Below are 24,258 nucleotides of genomic sequence, written 5' to 3' on the forward strand. Positions count from 1 at the left end.
TCAAACGACACCAGGTTTTAGTCCAGCAGGTTTATTTGAAACTGCAAGCTTTCGGAGGTCAGCTTCTTTCTCAGGCGTGGTATGATTGAGAGTTATAAAACAGTATTTATAAGCAAAAGGTTAACAACTTTAACACTAGATGCCCTTGTTGAATCCTTTAGTCAGTTAGGAGTTAGACTACTGATTAAAATGCAAAACACAGATTTCTTTCAAATCTTTGTCCCTAGATAATTAAAGATTTTATTTATGTACAAGAGGTGACATCTCAGGTTAAACAATGCACTTCAGGTGTGAGGTCCCGCTTCGAACCTGACCTCAGTTTAAAACATAGACAGCTGGTTTATGATGTAATTTCACTTCCCATACCAGCTGAGGTTACCATGAAGGTTACTTTCCTTCTCAACTTTGCCTGTGGTATGGTCATCCTCCCTCAGGTTAAACCACCATCAGCCATCTCCCGAATGAGAATGCAGCCCTATCGTCTGGTAAGATTATGGTGACCTTTGCTGAAAAACCACACATGCTATTCATTTTATCAAATGGAAATTCAGAGCTGCAGGAATGTAATTTCTCAACATCATTCCCAAGAGATAAAGCCATCTCTCCGGAGCACGCAAGAGACAAATTTACCCTAACCTCGCTTCTTGCTGAAAATACACAAGTTGTATATGTTTCTTTACTTCATCAACCATGTAATTAATGTGATCCCACATTCCAGCTGGTACTATGTACCAAACAATAACAGAAAAGGTTACAAGAAAATAAAAGTTTCTCTTTGCTCTTCAGTATCGTTGATTCTCACCTGGCTTAGGTTTCCAGAGATGTTCAGACCACTTAAAGACACTTTTCCAATGGAGATCATTGTTACATAGAGCTGCAATAATGGGATAATGTTAATGATTAGAATCGACTGATGCAAACTATATGTTTGTTACATGTACAGCTTACAAAGTGATAATTCATAGCAGGTCTTTTTGAAAGAAGAACTGAAATGAATACTTGCTAGTAGTTTGTATAATTTCCAGCTGAATATGTCTGAATTTTCAGCAAGCAGCCCAGCTTTTAAACATGCATAGCTGATCATTATCCAAACTTTACAGACACATACTTTCCACCTCCAATTTTGGTGATTTTCAAAAGCATCAAAATGTCTGACATTTTTAAGTTGCCCTTAAATGGACTATAATCCACTGCACGTTATTTGTTTGACATGATTGTTTTAGAATTGGAGGGATTATAGACACAGTTTGTTGCTCTACACTAGCGGTTTTGGAAAATTGGTGAGCATTAATAAAGTTAGACAGCAAATTTTAAACACAAACATTTCCTTGTGGAGATTCAGTTTCTGGTGATTAGACATTTATTAATCAATCATACAGAGTCAGAGAGGTAAACAGATACAAAGCACAGGAACAGACCCTTTGAACTTGTCCATGCTGACCAGATATCCTAAATAAATCTAGTCCCATTTGGCTCATATCCCTCTCAACCCTTTTTATTCATATACTCATCCAGATGCCTTTTAAATGTTGTAAGTGTACAGCCTCATTTCATACATGCACCTCCCTACAGAATTGCATAATTCGGCGTAGCAGTAATGTACATAATAATGGGAAACTTCACATACACTCCAGATGATGAAAATGGTAATTAGATTCTCAAAGGATGGGAGAGAATGGCTATAACACAGAAAGAGGTCATTCAGCCAGTATGTATGAAAGAGCAATCAACCATTTTTCCTCTGTCTTTTCCCCATTGCCCTGTAAATATATTCCCATCAGGGAACTCTCCCAATTCATTCTGAAAGACATGACTGAAAGCGCCTCCACCACATTCTCAGAGATGTCATTCCAGATCTTAACCACTCGCTGTGGAAACATTTTGCCTCGGATTGCTACTGTTTCATCCGTCAAGTTCCTTAAACCTTTGTTCTTGGGTTCTCAACTCTTCTGTTAATTAGAACAATATCACTTTTTGTATTCAGTCTGACTCCTCATGACTTAGAACACCTCTCAACGTCTGAAGGATACTCTAAGTTACCGAAGAAATTTGGAACCAATCTTATAAACAATGCTGATCCTGGGTTCAAATCTCTCCTGTAATAACATCTCTGAACACATTGGTCAGAAAATATCTAAAAATATTTTCTACAGTCTCACCTAACTGCCTACATATTTTCGAAAATGTGGTGCCGGTACTGCAATCAATATTCAAGTTGAAGGCTAACCAATGTTTTACAATTTGTCACTCGAACATTCGTGATTTTATATTTCATACTTCTAAATATGAAATCTAGAATCATTATTATAAGCTTTTGATTATAATTATAGGTTTTTTATGGGTGTTTTAGTCAGTCATCCATCCATCTACATTTCCTTGAGATCTTACCGCCTGAGCTGACACAGTGCGCGTGCTCTGGGCAACTGCTCGAAGCGCGTGTGTCGCCATGACCGGGGACACCCCGCGCGCGGCGCCGAGCTGTGCCGTGATTGGCTGCAGGGCTGGGTTGCAGTCACAATGGGCTGCCGCATGCCCGGGGGTTTCACACCTGGCGGGGATCAAGATGGCGGCGGGTGGTGGTTACCTGTTGCTCCTCACCTGTCTCGTGGGTCAGCTTCCCCTGGGTAAGTACTGTCCGTACAGGCCTCCAGGGAATAGTATAACAAGACCCTTCCCAAATCTCATACCCAAAGGTCACCAATCAGCACTGCCCATGCATCTCTGGAAATTGCATCTCAGCCAGATGATAGATTTTACCTTTAGTATACAATTTATCGTCAAGAGAAGTTGAGGAAATCTGTTTTTCATGGTATCAGGACCCAAAGCCCTTCATAACTAATAAATTATGATTCATATTTAGTCATTGTCATATAAAGGAACATGGTACCTATTCTTTCCTTCATAGAAAGTGGGTGTTACTGGTGGGTCAGCTTTTATTGTCCATCTCCAATTGTCCTGGAGAAGGTGGTCGTGAGCCACTTATTTGAACCATGGTAATCTGTTTGGTTTAGCTTCAGCCACTATACTGTTAGGAGGGGTGTTCTAGGATTTTTGCGCAGCAACAGTGGAGAACGATGATGTATTTCCAAGTCAGGATGGTGAAAGTCTTGGAGGGGAACTTGCAGCTGCTAATGTTTCCATGTATCTGCTGCTCTCTTGACCTTCTAGTTGGAAGTAGTGATTTTGGAAGGTGCTGTGGATGGACCCTTGGTGAGGTACTGCCATTCATCTTGATGATGGTACATACTGATGCTACTGTGCATTGGAAGTGAAGGGAGTGAAATTGAATGTTACAGAGAGGGTGACATTCAAGTGGGTGGCTTTGTCCTGAGGCATTTCAGGAGATGCAACCATCTGGGGAAGTGGAGAATATTCTATTACATTTCTGACTTGTGCCTGCAAATACTAGAAAGGCTCTGGGGAGATGGGATGAGTTGCATAAATCCTAGCCTCTAATCTGCTGTTGCAACAACAAATATATTTGGCTGGTGTAGTTCACTATCTGATAAATGGTAATCTCCAAGATGTTGTTAATAGAGGATTCAGTGATGTAATGTCATTGAATGTCAAGGAAAAACTTTTATATTTCCTCAATGTTGGGCATATCCATTGCCTTATGTCTGTGAGTGTGAATGTCATTTACCCATGAGCACTCTAAGCCTGAATATTGTCCAAGTTCTTCTGCATTTGGATCTTCCCAACGTCAGTAACTGAGGTGTCATGAAAATTGCTGAACATTGTGTAAGTAAAAGTGGAACACCCCCACTTCCGATGCTATTATGGAGGCATGACCATTTATGAAGCAGCTGAAGAAGGTTGGGGCCTGGGACACTATCCTGAGGAACTCCTACAGAAATGTCCTGGAGCTTAGATAACTAACCTTCATAAACCACAACTATCTTTCTTTGTGCCAGGTGTGTCTCCAAACAGTGGGGAGATTTCTGTCTGCAAGGGCTCTTTCATGCCACTCTTGGTCAGGTTCTCCAATAATGTCAAAGGCAGTCACTCTCGCTTCATCTCTGGAGTTCAGTTCTTTTGCCTGTGCTCTGGACTTGACTGTGTGGCCCTAGTGGAACCCACACTGTGTGTCTTTGGAAATTGTAAGGTATTATTCCATGTGTATGACTATGTTGCGCTATTCATAGAATCATAAAGTCCCTACAGTGTGGAAACATTGCTTGACTTGACTAGACTGTGAGACAGTTCTCCCAATTTTAATACAAGCCCCAAGATGTTGACAGGGAGGAGTTTGCAGGATAGACAGGGCTGAGTTTCCAGTGCCTAGGTCGATGCCGGTTTCACTCCTTTGTTTATACTTTGTTGCAGTTTGGTGCAACTGAATATCTTGCTCGGCCATTTCAGATGGCAGTTCAGAGTCAACCACTGTTGCAGTGGATCTGGAGTCACATGTAGGCAAGATCAGATAAAGACAGCAAATTTCCCTCCCTGAAATATTTTGGTGAACCATATGAGTTTTTGCAATCATTGACAATGGTTACATGTTCACCATTAGACTAGCTTTTTAATTTGAGATTTTTTATGCGCACAAGGTTCCCCAGTTGTACTGAGATGAAAGAACACATTATCTAAGATTAGATAATCATAACCAGAAGAATTGCTCTACTTTTCTACAAATACTTTGAGGGTAGTACAGTGGATGTTGTCAACATGGAGTTTGGTAAGCATTTGACAAGGTCCCACATGGCAGACTGGTCAAAAAGGAAAAGCCCCTGGATACAGGATAATGTGTCACACTGGATCCAAAGTTGGTTTAGTGGCAGGAAACAAAGGGTAATGGTCCCATGGCTGCATTTGCAAATGGAGAGCTGTTTCATGTGGTGTTCCACAGGACTTTGTGTTGGGGCCCCTGCTATTTGTTTTATACATTAATGATTTGGACTTGAACATGGGAAACACAATTGGGAAATTTGCAGACAACACAAAAATTGTTGGCCATATTGTGGATAATGTAGAGAATAGCTGTAAACTCCAAAATGATATAGTTGGTTTCGAGGAGTGGGCAGGAAAGTGGCTGATGGAGTTCAATACATTTAGGGAGATGAAACAGTAAAAGGAAATACATAATAACTGCGAATATACTGAGAGGGGTAGATGAAGTGAGAGATCTAGGCATGCAAGTGCCCAGCTTCCTAAAAGTAGCAGTACAGGTAGATAAACTTGTAAAAAAGGTATATAGAATTCTCCCCTCCATTGGCAGAGATATATAATATTCCACAAAAGTGGGGATAAAATGATGAAACTATATAGAGTATTGTGTGCAGTTCTGGTCACCACACTATAGAAAGAATGTAATTTCTCTGCAGAGAAGATTTAATAGAATGTTGCCAGGACTCGAGAAATGTAGCTACGAGCAGAAATTCAAGAAGTTGGAGTTGTTTTCCTTGGAACAGAGAAGGCTGAAGGGTATCATGATTGAAGGACGTATAATTGAAGGGCAGAGAGAGAGAGAAGAGACAGGAGGAACCAGTTTTCCTTGACCTTTTTAAAAACAGTTATGGAGAAGGCTAGGTCTGGTCCACAAGTTCAAGTTTCAAATTGAGGCAAGGTCACTTTTTTTAGATTAGATTAGATTCCCTACAGTGTGGAAACACGCCCTTCGGCCCAACCAATCCACACCGACCCTCCGAAGAGTGACCCATTTCCCTCTGACTAATGCACCTAACACTATGGGCAATTTAGCATGACCAATTCACCTGCCCTGCACATCTTTGGTCTGTTGATGATATTAAACAGGAACTTTGAAAGAGTTGACTGGGATAGCTGTTCGCAGGTAAAGGGACATCAGGGGGGTTCAAAAGCAAGACAACAAGAATTCAGGGCTGGTGTTCCTATTTGTGTGAAGGGCAAGGCTTGCAGAAGTAGGGAACACTGGATCACTAGAGATATTGAGGCTCTGGTCAAGAAAAAGGAGGAAGCATATGTCAGGTATAGACAACTGGGATCAAGTGAATCCCAGGGGATGTAGGACAACAATGAAGAGGGAAATCAGGAGGGCAAAAAAGAGACATGCGATAGCTTTGGCAGATAAAGTTAAGGAGAATCCAAAGAGATTCTACAAGTATATTAAGGACAAAAGAGTAACTAGGGAGAGAAAAGGGTCTCTTAAAGATCAACAAAGTCGCTTGTGTTTGGAGCCACAGGAGATGGGTGAAATCCTAAACAAATGTTTCTCCTCAGTATTTACCATGGAAAAGGACATAGATGCTAGGGAACTTGGCGAAATAAATAGTGATGTCTTGAAAAAAGTCCACGTTACAGAAGAGGAGGTTTGCAATTTTTGAGAAGATTTGTAGCTCAAGTTGAGGTTCAGGTTGTAAGTTTGCTCGTTGAGTTGGTAGGTTTGTTCTCAGGCGTTTTGTCACCATGCTAGGTAATATCAACGTGAGCCTACATTGAAGCACTGGAGTTCTGTCCCACTTTCCATTTATGTGTCTTGGTCTCTTAAGGTTGGTGATATCAATGTTTCATTGCTTCAACGGAGGCTCATTGATGATGTTGCCTAGCTTGGTAACGAAACGTCTAAGAACAAACCTACCAGCTCAGGGAGTAAACTTGCAACCAGAAGAGGGGGTACTGGAGGTCTTAAAACACATAAAGATAGCTAAATCTCTCTGGGACCTGATCAAGTATATCCCAGGACTTCATGAGAAGCTAGGGAAGAAATTGCAGGCCAATCATGGAGCCATGGGTGAGGTGCTGATAGACCAGAGAGTGACTGATGTTGTGCCATTATTTAAGAAAGCCTGTAAGGAAAAGCCAGGAAACTACAGATCAGTGAGCCTGATGTCAGTGATGGGTAAGTTGTTGGATGGATTCTGAGAGACAGGATCTACATGCATTTGCAAAGGCAAGAACTGATTAGGGATAGTCAACATAGCTTTGTGTGTGGGAAATCCTGTCTCACAAATTTGATTGGGATTTTTTGCAGAAGTGACCAAGAAGATAGATGAACGCAGAGCGGATTTTAGCAAGATCTTGGATAAGGTTCTGCATGTTAAACAGTTTAGGAAAGTTACTTCACGTGGAATCTAGGGAGAGCTAATCAACTGAATACAAAATTGGCTTGACAGTAAGAGACAGAGAGTTGTTGTTCAGACCGGAGGCCTGTGACCAGCAGTATGCCACAAAGATTGGTACTGACTTCACTGTTGTTCGCCATTTATATAAACAATTTGGAAGAGCAGATAGGAGGCATGGTTAGTAAGTTTGCAAATGACACCAAAATTGGCGGTATAGTGCACAGTGAAGAAGATTAACTAAGAGTACAACGGGATCTTAATCAACTTGGCCAGTGGACTGAGGTTTGGCAATGGAGTTTAATGCAGATAAACAATAGGTGTTCCATTTTGATAAGATGAAATAGTGCAAGACTTACACAGTTAATGATGGGGAGTGTTGTCGAACAGAGAAATCTAGAGGTGCAGGTACACATTTCCTTGAAAGTCCCTCCCTAACGGTATTGTGGGTAAACCCACAGCAGGTAGACCCGTAGGTTCAAGAAGGCAGCTTATCACTATTTTCTCAAGTTTGGCAATAAATGGTGACTAGCCAACATTGCCCAGATTCCACAAATGAATAAAGAAAAAGAAAATGGCATTTGAAGTAGATGGTGGTGAAGAAAGCATTTGGCACTCTTGCTTTCATTGATCTCAGTGCTCTGAGTACAGGAGTTTGGTCCATCATGTTACCTCTGTACAAGATATTGGTAAGGCACATTTGGAGGAATGCATGTAATTCTGGTCGTCCTGCTATAGGAGGGATGTTATTAAACTGGAAAGGATGCAAAAAATATTCACAAGGATATTAACGAGACTGGAAAGTTTGAGTTAAAAGGAGAGGTTGGATAGGCTGTGACTTTTTTTCCATGAAGCATAGGAGGCTGAGGGATGATCTTATAGAGGTTTATAAAATCATGAGGGGCATAGACAAGGTGAATTGCCAAGGTTTTTTCCTGAGGGAAGGGGAGTCCAAAAGTCAAGGGCATAGGTTTAAAGTAAGAGGGGAAAGATTTAAATGGGACCTGAGCAACAAACTTTTCACACAGAGGGTGGTGCGTATGTGGAACGAGCAGCAGGAGGAAGTGGTAGAGGGTACAATTACAACATTTAAAAGACATTTGGATAGCTACATGGATGGGAAAGGTTTAGGGTGTTATGGGTCAAATGCAGGCAAATGGGACTAGTTTGGTTTAGGAAACTTGGTTGGCATGGACGAGTTGGGCTGATGGGTGTGTTTCTGTGCAGTATGACTATATGACCCAGAAAGTTACAAGCCAATGTTATAAGCTGTTTCTGGTTCTAATATTTGAATGCTGGTTTTGCTTTGTTTTCTTGGGAAAATTATTGAGCTAGATGTAGAGTCATAGAGGTCTGCAGCCCAGAAGAAGGCCCTTTGGTCCATCGAGTAAGCGTCAGACAAAACCCATTAAAATCACAATGGTAATTGTAAAGTGAGAGAACAGAAGTTTGCTGTCCCACACTTCTGTGTTTATAATTCTCCACAGTGCACTTTATTTCAGAGCTTACTCATCTCCCTGAGAAGAGAATTCCACCTGAGGAGAATGCTCACAGACAACAGAACCAAATCTCCATGGAGGGCCGTAGAAGTGACCCCCCTCCCAGATTGCATGGAGGTGAGGAAAAGCACTACAGTCAAACAATAGTGAGTGAAACTTTAAATGTATCACAGTTTAGGAACATTGTAAGTTAGCACATTCTCCTTTCACCTTGCAGGTCAGCTTCCATAATGTATAGAGGGACTAGTCTGAATTTTTAAGGACCACCACGCCTTAGGCAAGGGGAGAGGTTGAGAAGGAGAGTCCTTTATGGTAACCTCAGCTGGTGTCGGAATTGAACACATCCTGTTAGCATCACACTACGTCGCGAACTTACTGTCTAGCCATTGAGCTAAACCGATAAACAAATTATAGGCTTTAAAGAACTTTAGTTGGGCCACATTAGGAATATTGCATACAGTTCTGGTCACCAAGCTACCAGAAGGATGTGGATGCTTTGTAGATGGTACAGAAAAGGCTTATCAGGATGTTGCCTAGCATGGAAGATTTTAGCTGTGAAGGAAGGTTGGATAGATGGGTTTGTTTTCATTGGAACGCAGGAGGTTGAGGGATGACCTAGATTGTAAATGGCATGGATAAAGTGGAAAGTGTGGAGGTGTCAATTACTAGGGGACACAGCATCAAGGTGAAGAGGCAAAAGTTTAAAAGAGATATGCAGGTAAGTTTTTCACACAAAGAATAGTGAGTGTCTGGAATGCGCTGCCAGAAGTAGTAGTGGAAACAGACACAATAACAGCATTTAAGGAGCACCGAGACGAATACTTGAATAGGAAGGGAATAGAGGGACTAGGCAAAAGTGAGGACTGCTTATTCCTGATGAAGGGCTCCTGCCTGAAATGTCAATTTTCCTGCTCCTCGGATGCTGCCTGACCTGCTGTGCTTTTCCAGCACCATTCTAATCTTGAGGGAATAGAGGGATACAAATCCTGGAAATGAAGAGTTTTAGTATGGAAGGACAAAATGTATAGGCGCAGGCTTGGAGGGTCTGTTTCCAGTGCTGTATTGTTTTTTATTTTAAAGTGCTGGAGAAACTCAAGTCTGGTAGCATCTGTGGAGTGAGAAAGAGACATTTCTCCAGCACGTTCTTTGTTTCAGATTTCCAGCATATGCACTATTTTGCTTTTTTTAATTCCAGATGTCTTTATTAATTCAAAGTTCACCTTCTGTCAATTGAAACTTTGTACCCAGCACATTATTTGAGGCTCTGAACTGCTGGTCCAGTGACATTACGGCTATGCCACTGTCCCCATCTTACTTGCAATGCTGAAATTTAGAGAAATACAGTACTTGTTATATAAGACACCTTTTATGACATCAGACAAATTAAGTTAGTTTCTTGAAATGCAGTAATTGTAAGAGAGGAAATATGGAAACTTGTAAACAGAAAGAAAATAATGATGTTGGTTGAGAGATAAATATTAGCTCAGACATTAACGAGAACTTCCCTGTGCTGCTGTAGATTTGTAGCCTTTGATTTTTGACTTTTACCTCAGCAAACATTTTGGGGCTCAGCCTTATCTCAAAGGTGCTGAATTAAAGTACCAACATAGACTATATGCTAAATTTTTTGTCAAAAGTCATACGACACCAGGTTATAGCTTTCGGAGCGTTGTCCCTTCGTCAGGTGAAATCTTTGTGCTGGACTTTAAACCTGCAAGTTTCTGACTTCAAGGCAGAAGTGTTACTTCTGATCCATGACTGATACCTTGGCTGTACTATAAGAGACCACATGTTTGTTTTCCTTTTGAACTGTAAAATGGAAGAAAAGTCAGAAACTGCTATATTGATAACATATCAGGAGTGTTATGCAACTTGAAACATCAAGTGGGGCACATTTTTGGCTGGACAAGACTAGGGTGTTTTTGGAGCAGTGAGATCACTCCATTATTGAGACAGAGTAGCTTGACGGCATTGCTAAAATCAAAAGAATTGTGAGAAATAGCTCTGCATTTTGCAATCTGGAGTTTTGATCTTCAGCACATTTTGTTTTCCATATCTCTGTTTCCCACCTATAATATTTGTGTCAAAGCATCTGTCTTTAATCTATCCTATTTGTAATAAATAAATTGATGGGTGTATTTATGATTTTAAAGGGGTATAGTTTAAGTTACAAAGTAGATTAGTAATCTTTTTCCATTTGTTAACAAGTAAGTTTGTTTACACTAAATAGTTATTTTCCTGTTTTTGACAAAACATGGTGTGAATTGGCTTTGTCCTGAACCGCAGTTAGTCAGGTAAATTGATCATCTTGGTGTTTTAAAGTGGGTACCTAGACATTTGTGATGGCTTGTGCAATAGTGGGGCTCAATTATTGGCACAGTCTTCCCAGTAACTACTTAATAGGGCAATGTTTCCTCCTTTGTCATGAAAGTGCTGTCTTTTATTTGGGTTAAGGTCACTTTAGCCTTCTGATAAAGCCTTCTGATAATTCTTCAAATTGGGACTTTTCTTAGAGTCATAGAGTCATACAGCACGAAACAGACCCTTTAGTCCAACCAGTTCATGCCGAATATAAGCCCAAACTAAACTAGCCCCACCTGCCTGTTCCTGACCCACATCCCTCCAAACATGTCCTATTCACGTACTTATCCAAATATCTTTTAAATGTTGTAGTTGTACCCACATTGAGCCTGCCTTTATCATATTTCCTCCTACCAGGCAGAATCCTTGTAGAACTGTGCTGTATTCCCTTCCAGATATCTTTGGCCTGAATTTGTTTCATCTTTTAATATTATCCATCAAATTGGACCCCACCTCCAGCTAATTCTAATCAAATATACAGTAAATAGCATAGTAACTTCTTGAACACCATCTCACAATTCCGACTACTGAGAAATGAATCTGAATTCCTGCTTTGTTTCCTTCCATCAATCCCTGTGTTTAAAGCAATTTGCTATCCTCCCCCTAATCCCATGTCCCTTCCTCCTGCATAGCACTTTGTCAATGATTTTGAAAGTCTATATACACCACTATATCAACTCAGAATTTCTCAAGTTTGTCAGTCATGGTCTTCCTTTCTGTAATCTAATTTTTAGAATTATTTTTGATTTAGCTAGGCATTTAATTATTCTGATGGAAAGAAATTAGTGAAATATATGTGGCATGTTTCTTTCTCTTAATGTTAGCCAAAACATATCACATGCAAAACCTAATTCATTTTACCTGGAATTATCTGTCAGCATGAGAAAACTGTTAAAGTAGGAAAACACAGTCAACCAAAGAGTAAGGTGGTCAACTGTCACGCCATCTGGTCCTTTTCTTAACTCAATATTTTTTAAATTTTCCTTATTTTAGGTCACCCAAGGAAAGTGCCACAGTTCCCTGGAGGAGAGCAGCTGAAAAGCAACCAATTGCAGCTCAGGCGTAAGCGTTACAATTCCCATGCTTTACGTGAGTAGCACAGCATCATTTTTGTGTAAAATACAAATTAAATAAAGTATGCTGCCAGTGAAATAAATCTTTTAGTAAGCAGCATGAAGGTGGCACTGCATGAAAAGCAGTAGGACTGGGATGCTGAATGATGGCAGAGATTGGGATTAGAATGAAACTATGAAAGTAACAGCAGGAATTGTACATAATGCAATGGAATCTTAAGGATAGCATAACCATTGTATTGGCTGAACAGAAACTGCAGTGTCAGTGTAGAGATTTTAGAAATTAAACAGGTGTCACATGAACAGCTCAGAAACTATAGAGACAGTATCTAGATTATAATGTTAGCACATAAATCACAGAGATAGCACCTGGATTATAATGTTAACTCAGGGATCTTAGAGACAGCATCTGGATTGTAATGTCACACAGAGATCATTGAAACAATTCAATCTACAGGATTTTAAAATCCACATTTTCTAGCAACTACTGTTACTTCCTGATTCACCTTATCCTTTAGTATTTTCAATTTTTTCCACAATATGACTATCACCTTGTATTCTCTGCTGGGAACTTCAGAGCAATTGTTGAATATTTGATGATTCTGAATTAAGAAGTAAATATGAAATTAATGCAATGAGAGGGTTAAAAAAAAATCTAAATTGGATTGTTACCACACGGAGGCGAACCCCTCTGTTAAGTAAACCAAACACCTAGAAAAGTTCACCTCACCTCATAATCATTTAAATTATGAGTGACAGAAAACTCCCAAATTCCACTATTTAAAGAAAATAATATCAATTTATTTTCTTACTCTAAAAATGAACATTAAACAAAAACTATTCACAAATCTAAGCACCCCCCCCTTTCACTTATCTGCTTACTATCTGCCTCCAACCCTACAACAATATGGTGTTCCAATAAGGTACTTATTAAAATTAATAAGTACCTTAATTTCAACTTAATTTCAAAACCACATAGCGTCTGTCTTCTTATGTGTTTTCACTTTTCCAGCTGCTGATGGCTCTAGGTCGTCATCTTTCTTTTTACTGCGAGTATGTTTCACGTGAAAAGGTACCTTTGATAGAGAGTGTTTTCTAATTTCTTTGAGAGCAAGATGTTAAGATGGGCAAATAGCTCTCCAGCACTTTCTCTATCTATGCAGGTCCTGTCTGACCAATTTTCAAGTTGTCTGCATTTTTATACGCTGCCTCAATATCGGATCATCTCATTGGTTCAATGTTGACAAAACAATAAATTCAAAATCAATTGAGTTTTGGTATCCTGGGGCATAATTTAAACTGATTGGTTAAATTTGAATTGTTGTGAAAACAGCAAACAAAGCTCAAGTATCTATTTCACAACCAAATGTTATGTATTTTCCATTATCCAATACATGATGGGACTGCCATCTGGTCATATACACAGGTGCTTGTAAGCTCTCAGTTCAGAACTGCACTCTCTCTCCTGTGAAGATAGAGTGCATGCCTTCAACCTTATAACAATTTGTTTTGCTTATTTTGTTACCACTGTTTTACTTTTTTGTTTGCAGATTCTGTAGGCGATGAAAACCGTTTAAAGAATGAGGATGCAGTGACTGGACACAAAGAATATTATTTGCCCAGACCGCCTCCTAGAATGCATCCACATGTGTATGAAGGTACGAAAAAATTTCTGGTTATAAGTATGCAGAGAAGTATTCACAGCTTGTAGGAGAGAAAAGTGATCTGTTTTTTTCAAATATCACTGAATCAAAGAATTGTTAACGTGCAGCAGTAGGCTACTTGAACCAACACTTCTACACCGGTTCACAGACTCTTCAACTCACTGTGTGTGTTCTAACCATGATGCTATTCTAAACCAATCCCATCTGCCTGTAATGGCCCATATCCCCTTTATTCTCTGCCTGTTCATGTATCTGTCTAAATGCCCCTTAAACATTGCTATCATATCTGCTCCATCACCTCCCTGGCAACTCATTCGAGGAACCTACTACTCTCTGTGTTTTAAAAGAAAATCTGCCTCGCCCATGTCCTTTAAACTTTCCCTTCTCACATTTGTTGTGGACCAGGCCAGAGCCCCACAAAACATTTCAAGAAGGTAGCCCAGATCCTAACTTTTCTAGTTGTTTAAAGCAGGTGTATAACGGATATTCCAGGAGTGATGCAGCTAGTCAAACAATTCAGTTTTAAACAAAACAGAATTTATTTACAGACTACTGAATGAAACATGAACAAAAGAGAACAGAATATAGAATAACTTAACCTAACTGAAAACCCAAACGACTTTATCGCAACTTAATGATGCTGTTCTAATTTCCTGCAACATCCCCATAAAGACCCCTTCGCAAAAATGGTAAAATCAAACACAGGTTCTTACAGGAGAGATGCCAACGATGAGTCAACCAGAAAACCTCTGTTCAATCAGGGACCTTTTTTTCCAGCAGTCTTCTTTGACCAGCAGCTTCAAACTAAGCCAATCTAGAAAAACAAAACCTGAGCTAGGAGAGCTGGCCACTCCCCTTTCGTTGTTTAAAAAAAAAACCTTAAAGGCCTCCTCTGATTTAAGACTTAGGCAGTATCTGTTAGCCATTATTAAAGTAGCCAGTTCAGACATTTGGCACCTCTGTCTTTACGACTCCTCTTGGAGAAAACAAGGGTGAAATAAACTTGTTAATGGGGCAGCATCATCACATCTTAAACATATGTGCTTTAATATTTGACATTTCCACTCTGGGAAAGTCACCCTTACTATCCACCCTGTTCATGCCCCTCATATTTTATAAACTTCTATCAAGTTTCCCCACAGCCTCCGACTCTCTAGCAAAAACAATCCAAGTTTGTCTCTCATTATAATTAAACAGTCCGATCCAGGCGACATTCTGGTAAACCTCTTCTGCACTGTCTCCAAAACCCAGATTCTCCCTATAGTGCAGTGATCAGAACTGCACACAGTACTTCAAATGTGGCCTGACCAAAGTCTTGTACAGTTGCAGCATGATTTGCCAACTTTATACTGAATGCCCCAAATGATAAAGGCAGACTTGAATATGTTGTCTTTACCACCTTAACCACCTGTGGTGTCACTTTCAGGGAGCTATGGACTTGGACTGCAAGATCTCTCTGTGAATCAATGATCCTAAGGATTCAGCCATTTAGAATTAGAATCTCTATAGTGTGGAAACATGCCCTTTGGCCCAACAAGTCCACACCGACCCTCTTATGAGTAACCCACCCAGACCCATTCCCCTACCCTATTACTCTACATTTACCCAACTAAAGCAACTAATCTACACATCCCTGAACACTATGGACAATTTAGCATGGTTAATTCACCTAACCTGCACATCTTTGGATTGTGGGAGGAAACCAGAGCACCCAGAGAAAACCCACGCAGACACAGGGAGATTGTACAAACTCCACACAGATAGTTGCTCAAGGCTGGAATTGAACCTGGGTCCCTGGCACTGTGAAGCAACAGTGCTAACTACTGAGCCACCATGCCGCCCCGTACTGTTTCTACTTAATCATCCATCTACCATCAGCTATCCTCTTAGCCTTCTTTCCATGGAAAACAATCCCAACATTTCTAATCTATCCACATAACTGAAATTTCTTAATCTTAGAACCATTGTGATAATGGTTTTATGAACTCTCTCCAATGCATTCATATCTTTCCAAACTGAGGAACACAGAAATATACCCAGTACTCTAGCTGAGGCCTAACTAGTATCATATATAAGCTCAGCATAACTGTCTTACTCTTATATTCTATGCCCTTAGTAATTTCGCCTTGAATACTCTATGTTTTATTATCAGCTATCTCTACCTGTCTTTCCGCCTTTAATAATTTATGTATAGATGTGGCCAGGTATCTCTGCTCTGTATCTCTTTTAGAATGTGCACATGGGAGATATGTTTAGTAGGTTTGCAGATGACACCAAAATTGGTGGTATGTGGATAGTGAAGAAGATTACCTCGGAGAACAATGGGATCTTGATCAGATGGGCCAAAGGGCTGAGGAGTTGCAGATGGAGTTTAATTTAGATAAACATGAGGTACTGCATTTTGGAAAAATAAATCAGGGCAGCACTTAGAGTCATAGTGTCATAGAGTCCTACAGCATGGAGACAGGCCCTTTAGCCCAAACTGTTCTAAAGCCGAACAAAATGTCCGTCCACGCTAACCCCATTTCCCTACACTTAACCCATATCCTTCTAATCCTTTCCTATCCATGTATTTGTTCAAATGCCTTTAAATGTTAACATATCCACCTTAATCACTTCCACTGGCAGTTCATTTCATATGTATACCATGCTCTGTGTAAAAAAAAGTTGCCCCTCAGGTTCCCTTTTATTCTTTCCCCTCTAACCTTAAACTAATGCCCTCTAGCCCTTGATTTTTTTTCTTGTTCATTTGTGGGCATTATTGATAACTCATCCCTATTTACCCTTGGGAAGATGGTGGTGAGCTGCCTTTTTGAATCGCTGCAGTCCACTTGCTGTGGATTGACCTACAATACTGGTAAGGAGGGAATTCCAGGATTTTGACCTGAAGACTGTGAAGGAACGGCAACATATTTCCAAGTCAGGATGGTGAGTAGCTTGGAGGGGAACTTGCAGGTGGTGGTGTTCCCAAGTACCTATTGCCCTTGTCCTTCTGAGTGGAAGCGGTCCTAGGTATCTAAGGATCTTTGGTGAAGTTCTGCAGTGCATCTTATAGATAGTACACGCTGCTGCTCCTGAGCACCAGTGGTGGAGGGATTGAATGTTTGTAGATGTGGTGCCAATCAAGCAGGTTGCTTTGACCTGGATGATATCAAGCTTCTTGAGTGTTTTTGGAGCTGCACCCATCCAGGAAAGAGAGGAGTATTCCTGGGGTGTCAGGAGTGAGTTACTCGCCACAGTATCCCTCATCTCTGACCTGCTCTTGTAGCCATTGTGTTTATGTGGTGAGTCCAGTTGAGTTTTGGTTAATGGTAATCCCAAGGATGTTGACAGTGGGGGATTCAGTGATGGTAATACCATTGAATGTCAAGGGGCGGTATTTAGAGTGTCTCTTATTGGTGATGGTCATTGTCTGGCATTTGTGTGGCGCAAATGTTATTTACCACTTGTCAGCCCAAACCTGGATGTTGCCCAGATCGTGTTGCATTTGAGCATGGACTGCTTCAATATCTAGGAGTTGCGAATGGTGCTGAACATTGGCGAACATCCCCACTTCTGACCTTATGACAGAGGGAAGGTCATTGAGGAAGCAACTGAAGATTGTTGGGCCTAGGACACTACCCTGAGGGACTCCTGCAGAGATATCCATGAGGTGAGATGACTGACACTCCACAACCACAACCATTTTCCTTTGTTCCAGGTATGACTCTCTGATGCTGGGGACCACTGGGTGTACTTTAAAATTCAATGAAAATACAGTTAATACCAATCACGTTGACAGGTATTGTTAAGTGAATATAGTGGCTGAATCCAAATTACTTTTTAGAATTACTACTGCACTTGAATGCCAAAACTAATCCCAATTATTAATATTAACAGAAAGTGAAAGTAAGTTTGTGGGCTGAATCTTACTTTTCTACTGGCTATGCGTCAGTTTCATCGAGGAATTCTTTCTATGATGCCAAGAGAGTTATCTCATTCTATTGTCCCAAACTGAACTATCAATTACCTATCTCATCACAGTGGAATCCTCATCACAATGGAGTCCCCTATATCTGAGGTTAGCCTGTTTCTATCACTTACTGTTGCCTGAAGAACTGTCCATTACCAAGATGAAATAGACTAGCATCTTTGGCACACACACTATCTTTGAAAAGGCCATTGTGCACCCACATATGCACTGTCAGTCCGGAGATGCCCTGTATGATTGTGACATTTGCTCAAAATGTGGCAGATGAGAGGAAATCGATGGTCTTCTTTGTAGCCAGCTACTTGGATGAGGTAGTGCAGAGCAGGAATATCCTCCTCCCCCAGGACTGGCAGTGGAGGTCATGTCATCAGATCCTGCTAGTCTGGTCTGAGACTGCTGCTTGGGTCATTGAAATTTCATTCAGCTGGAGAAATACACAACAGTGAAGGAAATTGGTCAGTGACTATACACTTACTATTACATGCAACATCTTCCCTCACTCACTCCAACACATCTGAATGCCCTCCTAATCCTGAATGGCCTCAGCTGTGCCTGCTCAGTTGCCACTTCTCCACCCCACTAGCAGTAGTAGCTTTGCAACCCGGTTTCATCTGATTAAATCCATCCCTTTCAATCGTTCCTGAGGAAAACAGCCCACAATGGGGCAGAAGAAGGCAAGACTGGCGGTGGGCTGCCTTACGTCCTGCTCTTACTCCCTTTGCAAAGAAGGATCTGATCCTGACTGCCCCAAGTGGCCAACTGACTGTGCCCAAGACACTGGACTGATATTGGAGTCTGGAAAAGCGCAGTGGGCCAGGCAGCATCCGAGGAGCAGGAGAATCGATGTTTCGAGCATAAGCTCTTCATCAAGAGTTAATGCTCGAAACGTCGATTCTTCTGCTCCTCAGATGCTGCCCGACTGGCTTTGCTTTCGCAACATCACACTCTTCGACTCTGATCTCCAGCATCTGCAGTCCTCACTTTCTCCTAGTTAATCTTGGAGTCTGCTTAATGTGCCAGGATGCCACTGACAGAAGATCTCTACCTTGATTGAGGATTACTGACAACCATGCAAACCTTCCTTGCTGTGCTATACAGCAAGGCAAAACAGAAATATTATGAGCCTGGTATCTGTATCTGAGTAGTTAAAGGGCATGAGGCAAGGAAAGGCAGGGATGATGTGAGCATCCAGGTAGGGTTTAGGTGAGGGAACACTAAGAAAGCAAGTGGACAACCTTAAGATGCACCCTTGGTCCAATCTGTGAGCTGGGTTTGTGTCCCTGTATGCAAAGTGTCCTTGTGACAGTATTGCAGTGCTAGTTGCCACTGCACCCTGAAAGGCAGCTTTAAAGTGTTGAAGTATGTATGGTCATGCCATGAGGGTCCAGAAAGATTGTCAAGTGTTGGATGCTAGCTTCCATGGATAGGGTGGTTGCAGCAGGTGTCGTGGAGTACCCACAGAAATTTTGTTGCCAGGTGTCCAAGATTGTGGTCCTTTGGAACAAGTGACAAGCTGAAGTCACCAGGTACTTTCTCAACTTTAATCTCGGGAATTGTTGACGTTTAGTCTCCTTTTTGGGAATAGGGAGCTGCATGTCAATGAGACAAATTTGCAATTAATGATGATGACAACAAGCAATCATCGCTGTTAACAGACATCTCACCATCTGGAACTGAAAATGCAATGAGTTGCTTCTGATATTAAGAAAGGTCTCGACTGACTTCTCACGTGATTCTCCCAGATTTCTCACCATAGCCCACATCATCCAGGACCCCATGAATTTCTGTGCCACACTTATGGATCGGCTATTCATCAAAGCCTGTAAACTACTAATGATCAGGGAAACCCTGAGTATAGAATAGGAGAAAATGTGTCAATTTGTGCATCTCCAGGAACAGATTCCATGCGACCTCTGAGTCTTTCATTTCTGAGATTATAGTCCTGTGATCTGTTGAGTCATATGCCACCACACCAATGGATAGAAATATCATACTGCATTTACTTCATTATAGAGACATTGCAGGGTGACAGTGCAGCTGGAGTGTAGAGGCAAATGTAAAAGCCCTTAATAAAAACACTGTACATGCTGTAAAACTGATATAAAAACAGTGAATGGTGGAAACATGCTTAAGTTCAGGGTCATCAACCTGAAAAATGATCTCTGTCCCTGTCCACAGGTGCTGTCTGATGCTTCTGAGTTTCCAGCATTTTCAGTTTTTATCAAATGCAAGCAAGCTATACATCTGTACCTAGTAGCGTATCCCTCCTATCATCTTCAAACTAAGCAATCTCGGTGAGTTGTTGACTTGCTGTATGACTCTATGAAATACAAAGAATTAAGGACAGTGAACAACATATTTATATACGTGTATATATATTCTATATATACATATATAATTAGCTAGACAATTTCAGTTTCCTTGCTATAAATGTCTCAGATCTACACCATAAGATAGCAAAACTACACTACACATATTCTCCATTCTCACAGGGATGTAACTGGCATTCATTTATTATCAGTGGAGATGCTTTTTACATTTAATTTATTTTACTAATCAACCAATCGGCTTCCCCTAACATTGTAAACTTTTATTTTCCACAATCACCTTTGATATGGCACCATCACACTGCACTTCAATAAATCATTCTTTTTATGTAAAGTTTTGCAGTGTTTTGGCATGGTTGAGTCTTACGTAAAGTATAATCATAAATTATATGACCAACAGATTTGGATTATTGAACAAGTTGTGTCTTACAGAAATTAGGAACCTAATTTGTTACTTGGTAACTTGTAATTATTGTAGCTGAATTTTGATTAGGCAGCTAAATAGAAGTGACAATCCTACTGTGATTCACTGCAAAAGGTATAGAGGCAGCAGTTAAGCAGATATGGCCTAATACATTAAAAATAAAACAGGCTGCAGATGCTAGAAATCTAAAACAGAAATTGCTTGAGAAACTCAGCAGATCAGGTAGCATCTGTGGGAAGAAAGCAGAGTTAATGTTCTGAATCCAATGACTCCTCATCAAAGCTGTTAGTAGTTAACTGCTAGGAAAATGTGGGATTTATGCTCAATCTAATTTTTTTTCTGGGAGGGACACAAATGGGAAGGGAAGGGGTGAGCAGATAACTGGAGACAAGTGGGTAAAAACCATGGAAGGAAGGAATCAGACTGTAAAGTTGTTGGACTCCAAGAGACTGCAGGGTTCCCAAGTGGAACACTATCATTGTTGTGAAGGGAAGAGAAAGGGTGAGGGTAGAAGTATGGGAGATGGGTCAAACATGGTTAACAGCTCTTTGACCACAGTGGTGGCAAAAGATGGACATTTCTGTGCCCCCCCCCCGTGAAAGGTGGCATCATCAGAACAGATGCAATGGAAATGGAGAACCTGGGAGAATGGAGTGAAGTAATTACAGGAAGCAGAGTGTGAGGATGTATAGTCAAGGTAACTGTGGGATTCAGTGGGTTTGTAGTGGATAATGGTGGCCCGCCTATCCCTAGAAATGGAAACTGATATCGAGAAAGGGAAGGGAGGAATTGGAGATGGACCAGGTGCAGGGTGGAAATTGGAAGTGAAATTTACAGTTCCAAATGAGAGAGTGAAGCAGCACCTTTCTCTGGTTCATACCAACTCTGAACTGGAGAAAGAATTGTGTGGTGAAAACCGAGTAAGATTGGATCAAGCCATGTTGCACTTATCCCAGAAAGTGATGGGCATAACTGAGGCTCATGGTCACACCTTTATCTGAAGAAAGTCAGAGGAGTTAAAGGAGAAGTTGTTGAAAGTGAGGACGAGCTTGGCCAGGCAGAGGAGGTTGGTGGTGGATGGGAACGGTTCAGGCCTTTTTTCCAGAAGAATTGGAGAGCCCTGAGACCATCCTGACGTGAATAGGATTGCACGACCATGCTGAAAAGGAAGAGGCAGAGATCCATGAACTGGAAATTTTGAAATTAACATAAAGCATTAGAAGAATTGCAGCTTTAAGTGGGAAGGGACCTGTCAAGAGGATTAAAAAAATAGTTGAGGTAGGAAGAAGATGGGTCAGGAACAGGCAGAAACAGACTTGGTTGTTTATTTTGAGGAGAAGGCAGAAGCAGGCTTTGTGAGGTTAGGGAACTTTGAGCTATAAAGCTGTCTGTGGGGGAGATCCCCAGATGAGAGGAGGTTGTTGGTAGTTGGTGAACACAATAACTGATGCTCAGGTTGGTGAACACAATAACTGGAGTTAAGGTGCAGAGGGAGATTGGAAGGGGTGTCCCTGAACTGGCACTAAACCTCCACAATATAGAGGTCACTAAAGCAGACAACACAACACCACCCTTGTTGGCAGGCTTGATGACAAAGTCAGAATTGAATTTGAGAGCTCACAGTGCAGTCAGTTCAGAGGGAGATGAGTTCAAGTGGGTGGTTGGGGGGAAGTGGAGAAAATAAGGGGACCTGTGTCACGTTGACAGTTCTTGATGAACCAGTCGAGTACAGGTAAAAGGCCAGAGGGAGAGGTCCAGGTAGAGGGAGAGTGTCAGAAACGAGCGATGGTGTCTGTGGGACGGGGAGAAGAGTTGGCCCAAAGAAATGGTATGGAGGCCATGGAAAAAAAAGAGTTCAACGTAATGTAATGCCCAAAATACATTGAGGTAGGGCTCAAAGGGATAAAACTTAACACATACCTGTGTGAAAGACCTTAATACCCAGTGTCTCAATACTTGGAAGCCACTTGAGTTTCTAGATAAAAGAGTAAAATAGGGGAGAAAAATATTGTAAAGTGCACAAAAGTTCAGATGATAATCCTAAAATATATAATTTTAGATCCTGTCAATCATGGTGAAGAGGAAGTTATCAGAGACGGATCCAGAGAAGTTATAATTCCTGAATCTTCATTTGGAGTCACTCCACATATATATCAAGGTTTGAAAAGCAATTTTCTCTAAATAATTAAACTGAAATAATGTGACATTAAAAATTGATAGTAAGTCTTGATTTTGTTGTGCTGGCCTGAGCAATTCAGTGCATTTGATGCAAAGTGATTCTGACCCAGGAAGCAGAAAGAAACAATGAATAAATTGCCTCTCTCCAAATCCTAATTGTAGCTTTATTGAGGAATGGCTCTTGGAGTACTCCTCAGATAGGATAAGAAACAACATCATGGATTTTTGAAAAAAATTAAAATAAATGATTGTCTTTATTACTGAATGGGAAAAATGGTCTGAAAGACATTTAATGTTACTCATAACAAGGTTTTAATATGCATTTTTTACCTGAAGGTGTTGACCTTTACTGGGATGCTGTTCCATAGACATTGGAGTCTTTAAACTATCTCATGTTAGTGCTTATCTTTATTTCTGAACCTAATGAGTCATTATAGAGTATATCAGAGATTAGCTTGCTTTTCTTCTCAGTTCAGTTTATTAACCATGCGTATGCATTTTTACATACTGCATAGTGGTCAGTTGCAGGACCCCTGACATTTTTGTCATTTTCTGACCAAGCTACAATGGAAGATTGTAGGTTCCTAACCATAAAAAAAGTTTGTTTTACTGGACCACTAGCACCCAGTGTAGAAACATTGGGTGGAATTTTATTTAAGCCTGAACAATGTAGGTCAGAGTGAGAAGTTCATTGATCCCATTTCAGTGCAGTGTTAGGAACATCTTACTGCATCTTTTGATTAAGTTCAGGGTGTTGAGGCAACAGTCTCTCTAGGCAGCAGTTGGGTGCCTATTAAGTGGCATTATTACTTTTCAATGACCTTCCTAACTGCAGATTTTGCTTCTTTAATATCATACCACCTGCTACAAGCAAATTGAACACAGAATTCTCAAAATGGAATTCAGAACAGGTACTTGGCAACTTCAGCTCGCTACTTTCTCCAAAGGAGCTTCATTTTGGTCAGAAGGCACCAACAACATGGGGCACATTATATAGATATTGGCCTCACATGCATGTCTATGAACATTGGCAGTATTTACTGTATACTTGCAGTATGCTTTTGCATTCACTGCTGCACCACAACTCAATAACAACTTTCATTGTAATGCTGCAGCAAAGATACTTTGTGCTCAAAGGCATGCCCTCCATTAGTGTTCTGTCACTTTGAGTGTGCCTGGATGCTCACAGCATCCTGCTTGTTTTGCCAGGTTCTCAGTCCTTCTATATTGCTTAGCACAGATGGAAATCCAAGAGTTTATCATAGTTGTCAGCAGTCTTCATTGGGGGTCCAGCACAGTAAATCAAGGGCAGCTTCTGATACCAGCCCAGGGTCTTGGATAGTCAGTCACCAGATTGAGGCAGAAAGAATCTTCTCCTCATATGGAGTGAGCAGTCAAATGTCAAACAACCCATCACCTATCTTGACTCTTGCTGACTTGTTGGCTGTTTTCCTCCTGAAATGAGAAAGAGAGAGAGAGAGGTAGGTGTTAAAGGAGATGAAAATGGGTTACTCTTGGTGTGGACAGGAGTATCCTGAGGGACAGAACAGATATCCCAGAGGGCATAGAACAGTAAAGCATGGTACCGGCCCTTTAGCCCATGATGTTGTGTGTGGGGGGGGAAAGGAGTGTGTGTGTGGGGAAGGAGGAATGTGTCTGTGTGTGTGTGGGGAAGGAGTGTGTGTGTCTGTAAGGGAAGTATGTGTGTGTTTGTGGAGAGGGAAG

At 41.0% G+C, this 24,258-nt stretch overlaps 1 protein-coding gene across 3 annotated transcripts in view; it reads left to right on the forward strand.

Annotated features, from left to right (window-relative positions):
• The first annotated feature begins 2,556 nt into the window (after window positions 1-2,556).
• Window positions 2,557-24,258, forward strand: part of LOC122552459 — a 64,168-nt gene continuing 42,466 nt past the window's right edge. For all 3 annotated transcript variants that reach the window (XM_043695194.1, XM_043695193.1, XM_043695195.1), the window contains exons 1-5: window positions 2,557-2,624; window positions 8,540-8,653; window positions 11,891-11,986; window positions 13,521-13,628; window positions 22,415-22,513. In XM_043695194.1, the coding sequence (XP_043551129.1) occupies window positions 2,564-2,624; window positions 8,540-8,653; window positions 11,891-11,986; window positions 13,521-13,628; window positions 22,415-22,513 (478 nt within the window). In that variant the 5' untranslated portion in view covers window positions 2,557-2,563. The remainder of the gene's footprint in view (window positions 2,625-8,539; window positions 8,654-11,890; window positions 11,987-13,520; window positions 13,629-22,414; window positions 22,514-24,258) is intronic.

Source organism: Chiloscyllium plagiosum, chromosome 8 (assembly GCF_004010195.1).
Source record: "Chiloscyllium plagiosum isolate BGI_BamShark_2017 chromosome 8, ASM401019v2, whole genome shotgun sequence".
NCBI lineage: Eukaryota > Metazoa > Chordata > Chondrichthyes > Orectolobiformes > Hemiscylliidae > Chiloscyllium > Chiloscyllium plagiosum.